At 42.7% G+C, this 20,091-nt stretch overlaps 1 protein-coding gene across 1 annotated transcript; it reads left to right on the plus strand.

Moving 5' to 3' along the window:
• The first annotated feature begins 324 nt into the window (after nucleotides 1-324).
• LOC136019612 (transmembrane protein 182-like) lies at nucleotides 325-16,440 on the plus strand. The gene is made up of 5 exons (XM_065689974.1): nucleotides 325-477; nucleotides 3,022-3,139; nucleotides 5,229-5,327; nucleotides 7,917-8,054; nucleotides 16,211-16,440. The coding sequence occupies exons 1-5, from the start codon at nucleotides 325-327 to the stop codon at nucleotides 16,438-16,440; spliced, it is 738 nt and encodes a 245-aa protein (XP_065546046.1).
• The last annotated feature ends 3,651 nt before the right edge of the window (nucleotides 16,441-20,091 follow it).

The raw sequence follows: 20,091 nt of genomic DNA on the forward strand, positions 1-20,091 counted from the left end.
GTCCTACAGACACTGCCTGACCAGCCAAGGCTGAGATCTCTCTGCACTGCTCCTCTGAAATGAACAGCCATGTATTTATTTGGAAGTCTTCCTGCTCTGTCTCAATAGCTATTTGTCATGTTCCTTAATGCCACAGCTGTTTGGTTATGCCAGGTCATCTGCTTTTATTAGTCCTGTTCCCACCACCCACTGAAACTCACACCAGCCAGGAGAAGATTATTATCCGTGCCTAAAAATAGCCCTTCTCTCGTCCCCCTCTTCCAGCAACTGTGGAAACTTCAGCATTTTAATTCTTTTCTGGCCTCCAGATCTGCTGCTTACCCCATGAAGGTTGGAGTAGCCGCCCTCGCAGCCGGGATCCTCGGCAGCACCGGCATCTTGCTCTTTCTCATTGCTTTTGGGACGGATTACTGGCTTCTGGCTACGGAGACCTGTGGTGTCTTTGAGCATGGGAACAGCACTCTGCAGAGTGGGGAGGTAAACTCTGAAATTTTATCTTACTTCAGGAGAATTGACCTACTTTAATAATTTTAAATGCTAGATTTTGAAAGTTTTACTTCTGTGGTAGTATTTACACTCATTTAAAATGACCTCTTAATGTAAAATGTCAGCTTGAGCTAACTTTAAAATCCAAACCAGCGTTTCCATAGTATCTACCATTTTAACTGAAGTACAGTATTGTCTAGGAAACATTGAAGGCAGCACCTCTGTAATCTTGCAGATACGAACATTAGGGGATGAAAGGAAAAATATAAGAGCTTTACTTGCTGACAGTGTTTGCCTCTAAAGACAAAAAATATTTCCTAACATTTGCCATTAAAAGATTTCTTCCTCTGTAGTTTCTTCATTTAAAAGTAGTTCGTGTTTTAAAGTGTAGAGCTTGGCAATCGTTTACATCTGAAGTGATGTGACTACAGCACAGACAGAAAACAAACGCAAACATCAGATGCAGAAAACAGCAGATGAGTTCCTGCCCATCTAACTAAAAAAGGCCTATATGTTTCAAAATTAAGGTTTATATAGGATTTCAGCTGCAGGAATCTTAATTTTCTAAGGGCAATATGGTGTTTTAGTGCTAACGGCTGGTATCGCTGGTTTACAGATCCTTTCAGAAGTGTGCTTTTAGCTGCACTTGCTATTGTCTAACTCTTCAATATAATAACCACCAGATCAGTTCCTTAAGCCACCCACTCTTCAAAACTGTTTTTGTGCTGATCAATGTGTGGTTTCAATTGCAGAATGACAGGATGATCCTTGTTGTGTGCAGACTTTTTGTTACTTCAAAGTTCAATCCAATTAGGTTTGATTTTCTTCTGGTGTGGTGAGTCACACCAGGTAAGCATCATGATGCCAGCAAGAAATATTTTCTTTCATTTCAAAATCCAATAGCCAAATGTAGGACACGGCTTGAGTCATGCCTCCAAATGACTTTCCCTATTGAAAAGAGAAACAACCCACAAACTTATGATAGAAAAACTGCCTGTCTTTACAGTTTAAAGCAATGCAGTAAAGCCCCAGAGATAGTGGGGTGTCACGGACAGAGGAGTGCAACTCGGTTTTTGTGCACTTGGGAAATGACAGCGTTAATTGTTTCAGACTTCCATTCGTGCTGTTGACTTCTAAAGTGGATTGACTAGCAACATTGCACTGCACGACATGAAAAAGCATCTCAGACATTTAAGATACGCTCTTGGCCAAGTGTTAGCGTGCCTGTCACTAAGGCAGAGCGACTTCAAAAGCACCAAGCAGAAATAGGAGCTGTTCTTACTCTTTCCTTTGAGCTATTTTATTTCTATTTCAGACACTGTTTCTATTATTTCTATTCCGGTTAGTGATTGTGTACACTGGGCTGTGTTTTTACCTTCTCTGCCCTTTCTTAAACTGGCAAATCCTGTCCCTTTCAGATAAGGATGGTCTTGAGTATCTGCCAAACAGTGATTAAATGTGCTGTAGTCAGCAGCATCTGCCTGATGAAGTTTTGAGGGCTATATGCTACCATTGTCTTAATTAGTATTTTACCCTGAAAGTCAAAGGAGAATCAGTTCCGAGCTCTGGAAGTGGTCATAAGTTGATGCATAAAAACCTTGAGGCAAGGGAAGTATCTTCTAGCACCTTGCATTTGAGCCCTGTCTCCTTTCTCTAATTCACACGGCCCAATTCCGTATGGAGCTTCTCCATCCTCCACAAATGTAATTTTTTAACAGTCATGTCTCCTCTAACAAGCTGTGTGTGATAAAGATAAAACTGATTTTGGCTATAGGTTTAATAAGGTTTTTTTTTGGTAAAAACAGTCCATGACTCAACTCTGCAACAACCTTCCCTTTAGAAAGACCTAAACCTTTCTCTCGCCGGTCTTGTCTGAGGGTCCAAGTAGACTCAAAAAAAAAGGAGAAATTGTCAACATCCCTGTTATAGTTTATGAGAAAACTAGTCTGGGCAGAGTAATTTGTGTCTCATGTTAGCTTAGCATAACTTCTACTGGGCTCAGCAGAGGGAGAGAAATAAGGAAACCTTTGAGCTGGTGATGGGAAGAGGCTCTCTGGAAGCTGGCTGTCTTCTGGGGTCAAGCCAGATCCTATGTGAAGATGCAGAGCAGCAAGGGCATCAGAACTGTTGCGCTGGGTCACACTTAAAATTGTTTACCTGGCAATCAACCTGCTTCCTACTGATTACAACAGCAATAACATTTATTTAAGGAAAGTGTTTAAGTAGAATATACCCAGAATGCTCTACTCCATGACATACCCATCTAGCTCTGTCAATCAGTGTTTTAAAGATACTAGAGAAAGAAGAAACAGGTTTGGGTCTGGAAGATGATTTGCTATCAGAACATTTTGTCGCTATGAGATGGCAGAAAGTCAAGGGCAGCAGCTGCCTCTGTGTTCCCCAATCCCTCCAAAACCAGCTCAAGCAACAAATAAAAGCCTCAACAGAAATGAAAGCAACAACCGTCTAAGCAAGCCCCACGCACTTTCCACCAAGATCATCCCTGTATCAGCTTGGGCTTTCGTTCCTTCACAGGCTGAAATGCTGACAGAGGTCAGGAAGGAGATGCTCACTTTCCATCATGAGGGCTTCTTCTGGCGGTGCTGGTTCTTTGGCGAGGGTCACTCGGATACCATCTGGACCTTCTGGTACAGTAAGTACAATGCCACTACACCATATCCACAGCATTCACTCACAGTTTGAATTGCAAACAAGTACAAGAAGGGCTCTCAGGGATGAGGAGACAATTGTCTTTATTTAATTTTATTTTCATTCTCATCATCTCTCTAACAAAAGCAAACTTGGCTCACCCTTTTTGTGCTCTTTTTTTTGGCTTGCATTTTGCTCTCAGAATTCACAGAAATATAGAAACCTCTTGATGACATTTAATATATCACTACAAAGTTTTATGGAGTGGTGGCTTCCAACAGCAAGGACAACTCTTCCCCCTCGCCCCCACTTCTTGACGTCTGTGTTCAGCCAAGGTCTAAGTTTGAGCCCATGCCTTCCTTGGCCACAGGGTGGCGGTGTTTTCAGCCATAGGGGTGCTGAGCGTTTCCACCTAACGCTGGTTTCAGCATGGGGAAGGCTGGATGCACATGCCTGTGGTCTCCCTAGGTGCCCAGGACCTCTAGAAGTGGGCAGTGGTGGACCATGGAGAGCTGTAACCACCTGTGTTTCTGCTCTTAAGCACACAGGATCTTCATTGTAAGATCTCACCTGTTTTGCTTTTGAAGGTCATTGAAATTATACGTGTGAATAAACAGAAATGGATGCAAAAGAGGTTGGTTTGGAGTTTTTGGGTTTTGTTTTGTTTTGTTTTCTCTTTTTTTTTCTGAAAGCACATTCACTCTTCAAACAAAATTGAAGGAGAAGGTGAAACCTGTTCTGAGACACCAGTTGGCACTGACTGGTGGCTCACATGCACTGAAGTGTGGGGTCTTGGCCCAGTGAACCAGGTGCTTCCACCAGAAAGAGCAAAGGAGTGAGACCAACCCACAGCATGCCTGGCACCAGCCTTGCTGGTGGCTGAGCCAGCAACTTGCTCGCAGTGGGTGATTAGAGGACAGCCTTTCCCTGGGATGCCACAACCTTAGGGAAATATTTGGCATTACAAAAAGAGATGTTAAATAAGTACTGCCAAGGTTTACACTGCAAAACCCTTGACCATGTGCTCGCTGGTGCTTTGGTTTGGTCAAAGATGTTTATGTGCGTGTGAAGCACTGTGACCTCCTTGTAGGGCATTTGACTGCAAATCATGCAGATTCAATGCAGTATACAATAAAGGCCTTCTTCAGTGACTGAAATTTCAGATGACTTTGCTGTCCCCCAGTCCCTGACCTGTGTTTCCTGTAAAATCGTGCAGGATCAGTTACTGCCATTGTTCAACTGAATAATGTGAGGATTTTCACACAGAAACCTTTTTATAAGAAAGGACAGGCCTGAGAGAGGAGTTTGTGATCTAATTATATTAGATGGAAACACACATTATAATCTAATGTTACCTGAAAGTAAAATGGCTCTTTCTGATAACTGGCAAATTTGTAGTACTTCTTTAGGTATTTATGATAATAGGATTGATCATGGCAAATTAATTTGCTGCTCTCACAGATATAATAATTAATTCAATAGGTATTCCATAGTCAATTTAGCATGAACTAATGTCCACCTATTATAAAGTGCTCCTTTGAGCTGGGGAACATATTCAAATAAGTGGCCAACCATTAATTAATTCATTTAATATTCATTCTATTACTCTTAATCATGATAAACCTCAGTGGTATTAATATTGATGGGGCACTTCCATTCTAATTGTGCTTTCCCTTCTCACAAACTGGATGTCTTGTAAGGCATCTTGTTCTGGTACCCAAATACCTTTGCCCTTTCCAGAGGGTCTGACACATTTGCTGAAGGAAAACAGCAATGGGAATATTTACACTGATTTCAGTTGCTCCATCTTTCATGATTTATGTCCACCTCAGGTTATGAAGATGGGAAGATGTACGGGTAGCAGTCCCAGATCCTGTTATATCTCTCCTCTCTCATAATTCTTATTTTTCTTTCTAACCAGGATTTACTATCCTTTACTCCCCAGCCTTCAGATTTCAGTGAGGCTTTTGTAGGTGTTTACAGAACAGTGCATTGCCATCTGAATACTGTAACTGTGATTTTGCAGAAAAAGAAAAGCAAACAGGGATTTCTTATTTATTTATTTATTTATTTTTGTTAATGTTCATTTTCAGCCAGCCAAGCACACCCCAAGTTCTGCACCCATGGCTACCTCTTCCCCATGCCCATTGCTCTCGGACCTTTCCCTCATCCTTCCTACGACACAACTGCAGGTAGGTTTCTTTTCCCCCCTACCCAGCAGCTCCCTGCCCAAGAGATCGGGTAGAGATTCGTGGTGTGTTTCAGTGCTATAATTCTCCCATTGTAAACGCATGTGGCCAAGCATGACTAACACTTCTGTAAAGCTCCTTTACAAAATGGCCTTGCAGTTGAGCGACCCAAGCTGTGAGCTATTGAGATGTTCTCCCATGTCTTCTCTCCTCCAAAGCCAGCCATGCCCAGCCATAAGCAGTGCACCCTCCTGCTGCGTGCTCAGCACCTCCTACGAGCAATTGAGGATGCTAAATCCTCTCTCCCACCTTCTCACTTCTTGGGAAGAGCTGGAGGCAAAGGGCTTCAGCCCCGGAGGCCAAATCCTGACCCTGTGGGCAAGCAAGAGAATTTCTCAAGGGCTGAAAGCTTGTGGCAGCTTAACGCCGACTTGTTTCCAGCGTCTGGCTTCCTGGGAGAGCTCTGGTGTTGATTTAATGCGTGACAAAATAAACAAACACTGGAAAATCAGTTAAAGACCAAATTGTTAGAAGATCCACGTAAGTGACTGGCTTATTTTTAATACACCGAATACGACACAGTTGGAGAGCTCTCCTTTCAACCGGTTCCCTTTTTATTTATGTTTCTCTATATTTTCAGAGTTCTTTAATGAATCAGCTGCTGTTAGGAATTTTAATTTGCTAAATTGGTGGCAGCAGCTAGAATTAATTCAATGATCTTTTTTGAAATGAATTGATTTCTTTAAATAGTGTGCATCACTCTGCCTTGCCTCCGGGGATCCAGGGCAGGCATACTGCACAAACAAACATCTTGACCTTTTCCTTAGCCTTTAGCAGTACCTTTTTTATTTTTATGTTTTATTTTTCTTCCATGAGAATTTAATTTTTTTTAAAAAACCCCATTTGTCAGGAGGAGGATGTGAAGGAGAGCAGCTAGTTTATTTTGCTGTGCTGTGCAGCATTCGTGCCTCGGGGAACGTGCCGTAGTGTAAAATGGATACGAGGGACCTGTCGACAGTTGGAAGGAGGAGCCCATCGCAGGCTGTGTGCAGCAAATATGCGGGTTAAGCAGTGGGATTTTTTCTGCTTGGGAGAGACAGGCATGATGTCTGGTTTCTGAATGATCTTGCTGATAAACACACTATTTTTTCCATACTAAATAAAGGGCCCTAGAGGCATCTGTCCCTGCCTGTCAGCCCTCACTATGAAACCCTCTTCAGCTGCCTCTCAGAAATGCCAGCTGGGACAGGTCCCAGGACGGTGCTGGACAGGGGGATTATTGTGCACTGCTGCATCCTGGGGTGCTGCAGGGCTCTGCCTGAAGTTTCCAGGCAGACAAGTGTATCTCAGCACCCACATTTAGGGCAGTGGGAGCATTGAGCTCCTCTGCTGCACCAACCTTGCTGCAAAGCATTTGGACACCTGCAGAGAGCAGAAGCTTCTGTTGTTAGCGTTCATTTCATTTCAAACCAGTCCATCCTCGTATGCAAATGATGACAAAACAGGAGGCTGCCCAGGCGGAGGGGTCCTCCAGCTATTACCTGCTCCAGAGATAATTCTGCCTTATCTGCATCCTCTTAGGCTCCCTGAGAGAAATGGGTGACGGGAGGTTAAACATGAAAATGAATTCTGTGGTTTTGGAGAGTTCAAGATACTTATCTCTCCCTAAGTGGCTCTCCTGACAAAATGGTTTCAAATGAGTAAAACGCATCTTCTCTGTATCATTTTTCTTTCAAGTGTGAATCATTTCAGCATTACCCACTTGCTCATGCTCAGCTTAAGTCTCTCTAACTAGCGCTTCTGAAAAACAACGGAGTGAGATGCAGTGGTTCAAAGGGATCAGATAAATTGGGGGAACGGGGAGCAGGGTTTCAGAGACTCTCTGCCTAAACACCATTACCTTCGGCCAAGGTTTATGGCAGTGACTGAAGGAGACTTGGCTACTGGGAGACTGAAATTAGTGGGCTGCCTCCTGTCCTGTAGCACGCGATGGACACTTTGAGCTTGCTCAGCTCTGGCTGGCATGGTGACATGAATCTACAGCAACCCTCCCCAGTTCAGTGGATGAAGAGGCAGCTGTTCTTTTGCTCTGTTCTCTTACTTGGAGTCAAGCAAGGCCATTAACAGGGGAAATCATGAGCTCCTGTTTTCCCTGCAGTCCTGCTTACAAGAACTGTATTTTAAACCAGGAACCTGGCACCTTCTGTAAGTGTTAATTAAAATGGAACAAAGATGTGGTCTGATTCCATCTCTCCAAATTTTCCTATTTTCTTTCCTTTCTTGCCAAGCTTTTCCATCCCCCACAGACACAACTAAGCACAGTGTTCTTTACTCTCACCCCCTTTTGTGGTGTACTTCCCTGGCAAACCCTTCTAACCCCTTGAACTCATTCCAATCCCATTATGTAGAGCATGACATTCAACCCGAACTTGCACAGGTTCCAGGCACATTGCACCCATGCAACAGCCAGGAGTTAGCAGAGCAGGAGCTCCAGCTCTGCCTAGCATGAGCAGCATTACAGAGTTAAGCATGGACTGAAGCAAACTGCTTTCCCTCTCCCTTCCCCTGACTTTGCTCTTTTTTACTGTGCAGTGTACAGAGGTTTCTGGACAGCATTCATCGTGCTGGCTGTCGCCACTGGGCTGGTGGGAGGACTGCTGCTGGTGTGTGGCGTGCCCTTCGTCAGCCCTCGGTCCTACAAAATCGGAGGTGGATTCCTTCTCTTCTCGGGTAAGCTGCCAAGCTGCGGTAATGGGATACAGCCAGGGCAGGAATGTGGCCGTGTTCTGCTTTGTGCTCGCAGGGGAAAGGGAGGCAGCTGGGGATGAGGCGATGCTGAGAGAGGTGGGGGCTCTGATGGGAACTGCACTGACTCAGAGTAAATGATTTCCTTCTTCCCACGCTGGAATTAAACCTCTGTGCTCAGTCAAGCTTTAGCAAGATAGTCTGTAGTCCTAGAGAGGCTGAGGTTTCTTCCTTTCCTATGCAACACAGAGGAGCAGAGCCTTTTATTTTAGTAAATTCCATTGCTGTGTCAACCCAATGGGCAGCAATCAGCCATGCTGTGTTCCCCTAAGTCAGTCTTTGCATTTAGGCCTCTCCTGTCTCTGCTGTTAACATCTGGTAGAGCTGGAAACTCACTGAGCGATGAAAGATCTACCTGGCGATTCAAAATGGGAGGGCTGGCTTAATAAAACCTGGAAAGATAAAGCCATGGCACAGCAGGAAAATTAATTAAAATTAGGCATTTATTCATTATTCCCACTGCCATTACAAATGCTTCCACTGAATTATCACTTGGGCTTTTTCCTTTTCTATATTTGAGAAGGAATAACTGGCTTAACTAGTGGAAATACTTGGTTTATAACAGCGATGAACTCAGAAAAAATCTTTTTTGTGACTCAAGCAGCTAAAGGCTGGAGCTCAGCTGAGCCATACTGAGGAAGATAGGCTGAGAAAGTTGGGGCTGTTCAGCCTGGAGAAGAGACCTCATAGCAGCCTTCCAGTATTTGAAGGGGGCCTATAGGGATGCTGGGGAGGGACTCTTCATTAGGGACTGTAGTGACAGGACAAGGGGTAACGGGTTAAAACTTAAACAGGGGAAGTTTAGATTGGATATAAGGAGGAAATTCTTTCCTGTTAGGGTGGTGAGGCACTGGAATGGGTTGCCCAGGGAGGTTGTGAGTGCTCCATCCCTGGCAGTGTTCAAGGCCAGGTTGGATGTAGCCTTGGGTGGGATGGTTTAGTGTGAGGTGTCCCTGCCCATGGCAGGGGGGTTGGAACTGGATGATCTTGAGGTCCTTTCCAACCCGAACTATTCTATGATTCTATGAAAGTACTCCATTCTGAAGTCAGGCCTTTCTCTGACAAAACACTACTTCATTACAAATCCTCTCCCAGGTTCTGCTTCCTCATACATGTCATGAATCAAACACGAGCCAGTGCCTTTGCTCCCAGTTTGGGCTTTGAGCGTGCCCAAGGTTTTTAGGGCTGAAAGCTTTCATGAAAATATTTAGCCCCAAAGGTCCCAACACTGACCCTGTAGGAACTCCACCTAAGCTCCTTCCAATCTCACCATGTCCTGCTATTATTACCTTTTACTCTTCCACCCCCCTGTTTAGTTCCCATTTTATAGCTCCTTTCCTAATTTCTTCTCCTTTAGGTGTACTAATCATTAACCATGTGATGAGAACTGAGCTGCTTCTTAAAATGAAGCTAGATGACATCTATCTATTTGTCTAAATAATATGGAAGCCACTAAATCAATTTGGCTCTATCTGCCTCTACTAATTCACTTCTCACTTTGTCCAATTTTCCATTTGCCTCCAGGTCTTCAGTATTGCAGTGAGGGCAGCAAGCCTATGGGTATCTGCTTATCTCTTTCTTGTATAGCTTAAGAAATGCTTGGTTGGGCTTAATTTTTCTAAGGAAAATTCCACACGGTTTTATACATGGAGTTTGTTTGGGAATGCAGGACATCTTCCTATCAGATCTCCACCAGGTACCAATGCCTTGTAGTGAGTAGCGTTAGCCACTTGACACGTGTGTGTGCTGAAGTGATTTCTTCTTGTGAGACTGGGGCTGAATGCTTGGATCCTCTCAGATATGACACTCTACCTACCTCATTTAAAGCTCCACCTCTTCAAAACACTCAGCTTTAGGCCCAAATGGAAAAACTGAGATCAGTCACCTTCTGGCACTGGCCAGATAAGTAAAATATCCCACAGAAAAGGGTGCTGAGTAATAGCAAATTGCTGTATTCCTTTTTTCCTTTTCTTATTTTTTCTTTTTTTAATTTTTTTATTATTTTTGCACTTTATTTGACTACCTCTTGATTAAAAGGCTGGGGCATAGAATGTGACACTTTTTAGAAGAGCTGATTATGCATCACATAAACCTCTTGGCGTTAGACAAAGATGCTGCTGTTTAAATTGAAGTTTGTATTAATGCAGTTTCAATCTGAACAGCAGTCATTGTTATTAACTGTCATTAGGAGGAGCGAGTTCAGCTGGAAGAGACTTCCTGCTATATTTTCAATCTAAATGATAGCTAGGAGAATGCAATATCATTTCAGCAAAGTTTGCTTAGAGTTTCCCCTGATCCTTTTATTTTGCAGGGGTGGGGGGATAGGGAGGGGGATATCCTAAACCCAGACCTCTGGATCCTGCTTGGCACTGGCTTCCTGACGGATTTGGGATGCAGCCCTCTATGCTTATTTTATTACTATTCCTTCTAAAACATTTTGCATAATTGCACTAAACACTAGGAACAATAGCTTTAACACAGCTTCCCCGTCCTTTCCTTCAGATAGCGGGATGTGGAAAGATGATGCAGGAGAAATCACATCTTGTCTTCTAATCATGGCCTGTGGGTCAGTGTTAATTAACCTTCCTTACAGAAATGATCTCTCCTTGAATAAGTGTGAAAATGCTGAAAATATGTAGAGTGGGAACGTGGTCTGGCAGTTGGATGGTGAGTTGGGGAGCCACAGCCTCTCGGGGCATCCTTTCTATGCAACTTTATTCCGTCCATAAACTCGCTCTGTCCTTTTTGACAGTAGCCCATGCTGAGGTCATGAAATCACAGCCACGGTTAGTCATTGCAAAATGCTTCAACATTTGCCACCAAAAGTCTCTATGAAGATATTATTAGTACAATTGCATTCCCAAGTGTATTTATAGATACGCAGCCTGACATGATCTTGAGGAGCGTGCCCCTCCTTTGCTGAGGGGAATTCAGCGCCTAAGGGTGAATATTGTTATCGCTCAATTAGTTCCCTTTAGGAATCCTTTCCAAGAAGGCTTTTTTTACTGGACTTTCAATAGGACAAGGCTGACCGCAGCTACATTAACAAATGTAGTGCTTGGTGGGTGGTGCTCCTGAGAGCCCTTTCAAAGGACCGAAGCCGTCCCCTGTGATTCCCTCTGCTGGACAACTCGCAAAATATAGCCAGAGCCCATCTCACCTTTCCATCTGCACATCGACAGCTCCAGCTGAGGAGTTATCCTTGCCAGCCTGCTCCCAAAAGTACTTGAATTGCACGAGCAAATGGCCAGTGTGCTGCCTTCCTTCTAACATTTGCCATCTCAAACTTTGCTTCAGTGCTGCAAGGGGGAGGCACATACTGCCTGGTGACTAATCGTCCCCTTGTATCAATAGTCAGATGACAATATGACTAATTGTCACTACAATGTCACTGAGAGGGATGGGTGAACACTGCACTGCAGCTTCTGGAAACTGAACTGCTGAGACAACTTTGCTTGTGCTCCTTGTTTTCCTGTGCTCGTGCTCCTTGGTTTTCATTTCCATTGGGCATTTTAGAGAGCAAGCTTAGAAATGAGTGGAGGTTTCATCCAGACCTAGGGCAATTACTGAGCTTGCTGTGCTGCCCTAATACATTAGGACCAGCTGCATAGCTGTAGGGTTAAGTGAAGAAATGGCCTGAGCTCTGCCTGGTGGCTTGCTCAGGGGTGAGGAGGCTGCTTGGGAGAGCATGTGTGCATGGTGAATTTTCAAAGCAAACAATAAGGGTGCATGTCCCAGGTAATGTTCAGCAACTGAAAGAGGAGCTTGTTATCAGCTAGCCTTCCCCTGGAAAGCACAGATGATAAGCCAGATACAGTCTAAATATCTTCCAGCTGCTGTTTCTCCAGCACTTGTATGGCATGCATGGGTGTGCTAGCACTGTCCTGCAGCCACAGGATTGCTGTGGCTATGGGCTGTTTCCAGCAGGCAGCACAACCCCTCTCCTGCGCTTTCGGAGCAGTGTGGTAGTGCTGTGAGCGGAGCACAGCATGTACTCAGACCAACCTGTTCTTCAGCATGAACCAACTCTTTAAAAGAAAGTCAGATTTACCAGTCCTGTGGGTTAAAATGCTGAATTTTGCACTCAGATTCCTCTTCCCAAATCAAGCATCTCTATTTTGGCAATCTCAGGTTTCCCATGTGCTGTAAAGGCTGACAGTTGTGGAGGGCAGCTGAAGGTCACCCCTCCATTTCCTCGTTATTAACATCCTGAAGAGGTAACTAGTGAGAAAGGCGAATGAGTCAAAGTTCATTATTCTTGTAATTAGCAGATTACACAAAGTTCAGTAGCTTCCTCAGAATAAGAGTTAAAGATTGAGTTCACTCACCTGTCCCTACAATTAGCAGCTATAAAGGTGTCACAAGGATATAAAGTGAGAGAAAGAAAAAGCCTGACTCCAATTTACTCACAACGAAGTTGCAGCGCTCCTAGGAGGCGGAGATGGAGCACCGGGGTTCGTTGGCTTGCAGTTAGGAGTGTACGAAGGAGAAAGATTTAATACCTCACTTCATTTTTCTTGCAATTAGCCCCTCCCCAGAAGATGCCATTGACCTCATCAGCACTGAGACAGTTTTGCAGATAATTTTTCTCCATACCATCCTAATAAACAGAGGCAATGAGGGAAAGGGAGACAAAGAGAGAGATCACTTGGCTAATTTTCCAGTGGTAGAAACCACAAGGATGCTAGAAGTAGCGTGGGGATGATCTGGTTAGATGCGGTCTTCACTTATGCTTACCCCAAACCTCTGTCTCAGGTGTTTGTGCCACTGCCAGGCTCATTTCTTGGGTAGAAATCTAGATCTATTTTTCTTTTTTTCCCCAGTTTTTCATTTCAATGCCCTAGACAGGAAGAAATCCGTCTCTGCACATAAAAAGCCATTTTGGGCTGGCAGGAAACAAAAATGTCTTTCTACTAAAAGCCCCCAAAAGAAGATGGTAAAGTGAGACGTATTCAAAAGATGAAAAATCCAACATAATATCTCATTTTACATAAAAAATGCCAAAAACTTGCTTTGGTAATACGGGAGTGAAACATCCTTGTATTCTCATTATGAAGAGCCTACTAATGTCTGGAAGCACGACAAATTTTAGGCAGTTTTAGGCAGTTAATAATTGTGATTGTTCCAACTAAGCTTTTTATTTTGACGAACAATTTTTCAGTGAGATGCCCTTTCTGCACTTCCACCATCGGTCTTTGGCTGCACCTGCCCTTTTGGTTTTCTTTGCTTGCGGAGGGGATGGTGTAAATCCCAGGGACTCCTCACCACTGAGCTGTAATTATTCCGGGAAAGAAGGCTGCTTACTTTACATTTTCCTGTCATTTTCCCAGAGTGTGAAAATGTTCTTAATTTAGATGCCATGGCTGTGCCATCACCTCCAGTACCTGTTTAATAATAAATCCTTCCATACTGAGACCTGCAGCTTCTCCTGGGGAGAAGGGAGGGACCGTTTCCCCATCCTTAGCTCCTGGTGAGCTTGGTGATGGTGCTACCCACCCGTGGGGTTTCCTCTCACCCTCCTCGCTAAGAACTGGTAGGTCTTAATCTGATTGGTTTTTCATAAATGAGGTTTAGGCCATCTAAACTGTCCTGGGACAATTCAATGCAAAATCTGTGGTTATTTAAAGCCAGGTAGGAGAATTCAGAAGTATCCTACAGTATCTACATCCTCTGTCCCATGGGGCTATGGTTTTATTTGTGTCTCTTACGGTAGGTATTATAAGCTAATGAAATAGAAATTGATCTTTAAAAGAGCACTTTTCAAGGTTCAGTTGCTATCTAATTAATTTAATTTTAAATTACATCAGTAATAAAGACTTAATTGCCTTCTTATCAATATATTGTCTTTCGTAAAGGACACGTGACTATTTAAACACACAATTGTTTTCTTATAGCAGAATAATTGGTATTTTAAACGTACAACTATCATATTAAGTGTAAAATATTTATTTGTGCGTTTAATTTCAAGTGGTTTCGAAATCTCAATGAACATGCAAATGTTAGAACAGCTGTTATTTAACTCCTAGGCTGCCTCTCCAGCAAATATGAGGACTTATCCGCGTAAGGGAGAAGGGCTTGAAATATCAGCGTGTGGCAACGTGAAGTATACTCATGGTGACACCAATTTTTGATTCTTAAGGTTCATTTTGCAGTTTTAGGGTATAAGATGCAGTTTAATAGACATGACAGCTTAGAACGGGTGGCTTCAACTGTTACGCAACACGCAGGGAGGACTTTGAACCCTGTATACCTTCCCATAAGTCTCATTTTTGGCTACAAGTTGCAAAAAGGAGCTTTGTAGTGGCAGATGTGTTTATATCCATTATAAGCAGAAACACAGCCAAACACTGATGTGTTTTCTCTGACTGATGTTTCAGTAACCACTATCCCTGAGCTGATATATCAATGTCAAGCTTTACCCATTTCCTTTCCTTAGCACAGAGGCCGGATTTTTGTAGTGTATAAGCTGCTGGGAAGAATAATTAAATATAGTACAAACTACCTTTGATTTAAAAATTGCAAGGGAAGAAACTAAATCCAGCAGAAAGCTACAACACAGAACTGTGTGCTAACTATTCAACTAATGTTGAACTGTTCACTTCTACTGTAAAAATATTATAATCCGTGATGTATTTCTTTCATATATGTGTGTGTCTGTGTGTATATGTTATATGGCACCACTTAAAAATGGCAAGCTTCTAGCTGTGAAGTAGCAAGATCAGATATTACTGAAGTGCCTTCAGAACTGTCATCACACTGTCACTATTTAGTTTTAATATATGTTGACTTTAAAATGCTCTCTATATATTCTTTATTATGACACTGTAAATAATATTAGGGCCACTCTAATTTTTGTTATCTGCTTCATACGGGGGAGCTAGACCTGCAGCCTCTGATCACCATCACTTTGCATTATGGGGAAAGGAGGTTCTTATTAAGGCACCAAAGCCCCTAAACCTGCCGTGGGCTGCTCAGGTCGGGGAGGTGCCTGCTCACCACATGCTTTCCAGATGTGGCTGAGCTCTTCCTGCAAATGCTGACCTTTGATGGGTATGCATCTGGAAGTGTGAGATCACAAGGTCTCACAGGAGATCTGCTGTTTGGGTTACAGGCATCCTACAGGCCTAGGAGGCTCTGAGGAGAGCAGACCCTCTCTAAGCGAGATGTTGACCTTGCACTCGCTGCTCAGGCTTCAATGTGGCCTCAACCTTTCTCTTGTCTGATTTGAGGGGAGGGCAAAAGAGTTCTCACCAATAAAAAGACTTTTTCTCCTCCTGTTACAAGCTGATTATTACTCTTTTTATTATTCTGTTGTTTAGTAGCCCATCTGAGATTAATATCTTATGGCTATATGCCTTTTCTACTCTATTATGCATTATTTCTCTGCAAAACAAGATCATCAGTACTTCTTGTCATATGTTCCAATACTTGGTTGCAAAGCTCAGTTTAAGGAAAGGTGAGAAGAGATGTAAAGGGGAGCTGCCACAAGCTGCAGCAGCTGCTCACTCTCTGTGCAGCCTGCGTTTGTGCCGTAGCAGGTCTGGTGCAGGATAAGTCTTGCCACCAGCAGGACTGATCCACATATCTTTACATTTCTGGGTGAAATTGGATCTGACACTGCTTTGAAGGGTAGGTACAAAAAAGGAGAAAGTGAGTCTCAGTGTCTCCTTCTCACTCATCTCAGACAAAAATATAAAAGGCAAAACAACCCACCTTTAAGACAGGAATGTAGAGCTAGCCTCACACGGATCCCCACGGTGAAAATCAGCTGTGTTCAGGATGATTTCTACATGACCATATCCAGCTGTAACAGCCCTCAGCAGCACTGGTGGTTAAAGCAAGAGGTGTTGGTGCCCTGGCAGCTGTGCACAAGCTGGTCGTGGTGGTGTGGGTCTCTCCCATGGTGAGTGGGCTTGCCTTTCGCAGGAACCTGTATAGCAGTATCATGGATAATAATTCTGCAACACTAAGCTTCAATGCAGAGGACCTGCAGGAATAAATGGAAATCTGTTGCATCTTTTCTCTATTTCATTTCTATGTTCTGTGCACAGAGAATAACTCATCTTTGTCTCTCTTTCCAGGAGGCTTATTTCTCCTGCTCATATTTCTCTTTGTGATATGGAAGGAGTTCGCTGCTGATTTTCAGAAGTACATCCTTCTGGAGAGAAGTGAGAAGTGCATGGATGATGTACCCGTGCACGTGTATTACGGGTGGTCGTTCATGTTTGCTGCAGCGGGCGTCCCCCTGGTTTTACTTTCCGGACTTGTCTTCTACTTGGTTGGCAGAGACATTATGAAGTCACTGGATTAAGACAAATTTGGAGAAGGTCTTTCTTTGAGAAAATTGGTGATGCTCTTTGTAATGAAACACACACAAGTTTTGAGATTGTTTTTGTAGCTATAATTGTCAGCATAGATGCATGACTACACTCACTCTTGCATGGAGGCAGGGATGGAGCACTGAGCATCCAATCACTGTCAGTCCAAAACCAGACCCAGCAGAACATGCAGCTTCAGCATTTTCACACTTTGGAGGAATTTAGGTACGTCTATGGGTTTTGCATCAGTTTGAAGCTCAAGGAAAAGCCTTTGCAGTTAAAAGCGGCTTCCCCCATCTGTCAGCAGAGCCCTACATCCATATTCAGCAGAGCTGGAGTTTTATGGCATTCCCAGCATCCCTGTTTCTTGTAAGAGGTAATCGAATCTGGCTGCGACAGTGTACACTATAATGTCTGTTTCTGAAAAGCAATTAAGGATGATTTTTTTTTAAGCTGGCTCTAATTGATGTCAAAGGACAACCATTTTAATGGGATGTCGGGAAACATGAGAAAATTTTTTCATTGAAAGCCCTGATTCCAAAGATACAAATGTACCTGGACCTAACCTAACTTTCAACAAGTGAATAAACCAATTTCTATGGCATGAAACCTAACATGAGTAAATTTGTATTTCTTTACAGCACCACATTACTCTGCATTTAATGTTTTCCCTGGATGTAGCGTTGTGGGGATTCTCAACCCCAAAAAGGAAAGATGATCAGAGTTGGGGGAAAGGGAGAGGAAACAGTAACGCTGTTATGGGGTAGACCCTGTCAGCCAGCTCAGCATGGGACCTTGTTATATTCTGCAGACCCAGCACAAAAGTCTGCTCCAAAAAGACAAATTCTATACCATTTAGGTATTTTTAAGTTCTTGCAGGTTCTTGAGTGTCTGACAGATTGCAGTGGTCCTGTGAAGAGTAATGCATGCTAACCCAAGCTACCGAGGGACACCAAGCTATCAACGTACAGGAGGTGAAGTAATTTATTTCGTGTATGCAGAAGTTTGTGAAGACGTTTGAGAAATGATAAAGATTTGATCTTGTCATGTTTCTTGGGCTGGATCTTGATGCTTTGAAGTAGTTTGTTGGGCCCTTGTTTGCTGAGCTCATTTGCATAAATTTTAAATCTCATTTCCTAAAAAAGCATGCTGTTCTCATGAATGTCATAGTTTGTGCTGAACATATATCTCCTGAGCTTTATGTCACACTGTTGACTCAGTATGGTTAATTAATAATGTAATGTAAATCTCTTCTAAAAAGCAGTGAAGACTGTTGGCAGTATAAAAATGTTTGTTAATGCTCTTCCTAAAATATTATTCAAGTCTGGCATTTCTTTCCTTTTGGAGCAAGTTCTAATTATTCCTTTACAAGATTCATGGCATACATTGAGTGAAAAACTGTAATTTCCACATGTAACGATTAGCTCTTTCATATGAATAACAGGCTTGGTCTACAGTTCTTAAGCAAAATTCACACTGTTTTCCCTTAACAGACATTTTGTTTGAGTAGAATTGGTATACACAGGTGAAAATCGTGGTTTTTTCCCAGTCAATAGATTTTTCATGACATTTACAAATGTAGAGATATTTCAGCATTTTGTCATTCTAAACTTCGTTTGGTTGTGGTTCTGTTTTGTTTTTTCTTGACATCTCCTTGGGCTATGCCTGTGCTCCATCAGTTCTTCAAGTGATAATTTCTCACTGTAAATTCCCTTTGAATAATTTTTGTCGTTTAATTATCTATTCAGTGTAGAGATGAACACTTATGGTCACAAAGAATAAAAGTATATAATCCAGGAGCAGAGGAGGTCAAGATTTACAGTCACTTGCCTTTCACTGATCCCATAAAACAATCCAAGCATGCAGAAATGATGATCCCATAAGAGACACCAGGGCAGAAGAATGAGAATGCAGCAAGAAATACATCAGACTTATTGATATCTGTGAAGCTAAGGATCCCTGAAGTTGTGAATATAGAAGTGAGTTTTATATTATAGAATGAAATATTTATTAACTTTCTCCATCTGTTCTTTAAAAAATTTCGCTTAATGTCATCAAGGCATTTATGGAATACATTTAGCTTAATCATGCATTCATGCCTTAGGGAGTAAATCATCCCTGGAGACTTGCTCATTCTGGATCAGCTCTAGAACAAGCAATAGTTTAAAACTCCATCATTCTTTGGAAAAACACATGAATTCGATTTATTCTTGAAGAGGGTTTGGACTTAAAAAAACACCCCAACCTCTGGTATTGAGCATACTCAATAGTCGCAACAGCAAGGATACAGAGAATGAGATTACAGATGAGCATATCTGAGGTAATTAACTCTTCTGTTAAAATGCACTGTTTGTAGCCAGCGCAAGTGTTAACCAAACACATCATTTTGGTAGACTAAAGAGTTTAATTCCTTCGCTGTCAAGTTTCTTGTGGCAAATACAGCTTAAGCAGGCAAGATTTTGTGTGAGATTAGTCATTTCTGGAGGAGAAATTTCAAAAAACAAGCTAATGGACTCAGTGGTAGGGTTTGAAATTGCAGAAACCACGGTCTCTTTCATCTGTTGAATGTGAAGAAGTCTGATGAAAGGATATTATAGAGTAGTGACAAGGACCTAATTCTGATCCAAGTTTTGTCATTATAAATCATGAGTAATTCCAAAGATGCAGTAGACCCTTATCACTGTTAAACATCTGTAAGTCAGATCAGAACCGGGACTAATAAATACATTCAAAAATGCATAATTAAAACAGTGATTTCACATCACTCTGATGAATTTTAGTCAAGGATTTCTTCAAGGATGCTTTTCTCACATTAGCATTTGACGTTAGTAAGCAATGAATAATTCCATTTTTTCTTTCCAACATCTGGGACACTTCCTGCTTTATTTGCTACTTAACTGAACACTCTGCAAGAAATATTAATGAATCTTGGGTGTTAAAATACAGGCTCTATGGATCATGCTCGGGAGGCAGTGCTATGTAGTAGAGGCTATATGTCTTGAAATTAAGAGCCTTGATTTTGGTGAAGTAAGATATTGGGAGGTTTGCAAAACCTGCAGGAAATACAAGGAGTTCAAGAGGTTACCCAAAAGCCAAATCCCTGCAGCTCCTTTGTTCAATTGTTCCCTCACACCAAAGAGACCATAATGAATGATAAAAGTTTTTCCCCTTGGTCAGATCAACCTTTTTTCAGTGATTCAGAAAACTATCACCCAAGGACGTCTAAGACTGGGAAGGCGCTAGGTAATGGGCACCAACCCCAAGGAGAGATGGGCCAGGAGACTGTCATGACATGACAGCATCACTGCCAGGACATCACAGCATCACTGCCATGTCCAGCTGCTTTCTCACACTCTTTGAGGCCTGGAGGTTTTCCCCATTCTTGGAAAATTATATGGTAAAATTCCGCGTTTGGAGAGGTCTGCTGACTCCTCTGAGCAACCTTCAGAGGGGAGCTGAACTTGAGCACCAGAGGCAGGAGAGCTTCCAAAAGAGGTAAGAAACAACCTTTCTGTCTAAGTGCAGAGTGACCTTGGCAGTTCAACATCTGACCAGGAGGTTGAAAGCATCCTCTGCAGTGGAAAACATGTTGACTGGAACTTAACCAAAATTCATTTCAGCTGACCCTCTGGGACTGCTTGCTA

This window comes from Lathamus discolor, chromosome 9 (assembly GCF_037157495.1).
Source record: "Lathamus discolor isolate bLatDis1 chromosome 9, bLatDis1.hap1, whole genome shotgun sequence".
In the NCBI taxonomy this organism is placed as follows: domain Eukaryota; kingdom Metazoa; phylum Chordata; class Aves; order Psittaciformes; family Psittacidae; genus Lathamus; species Lathamus discolor.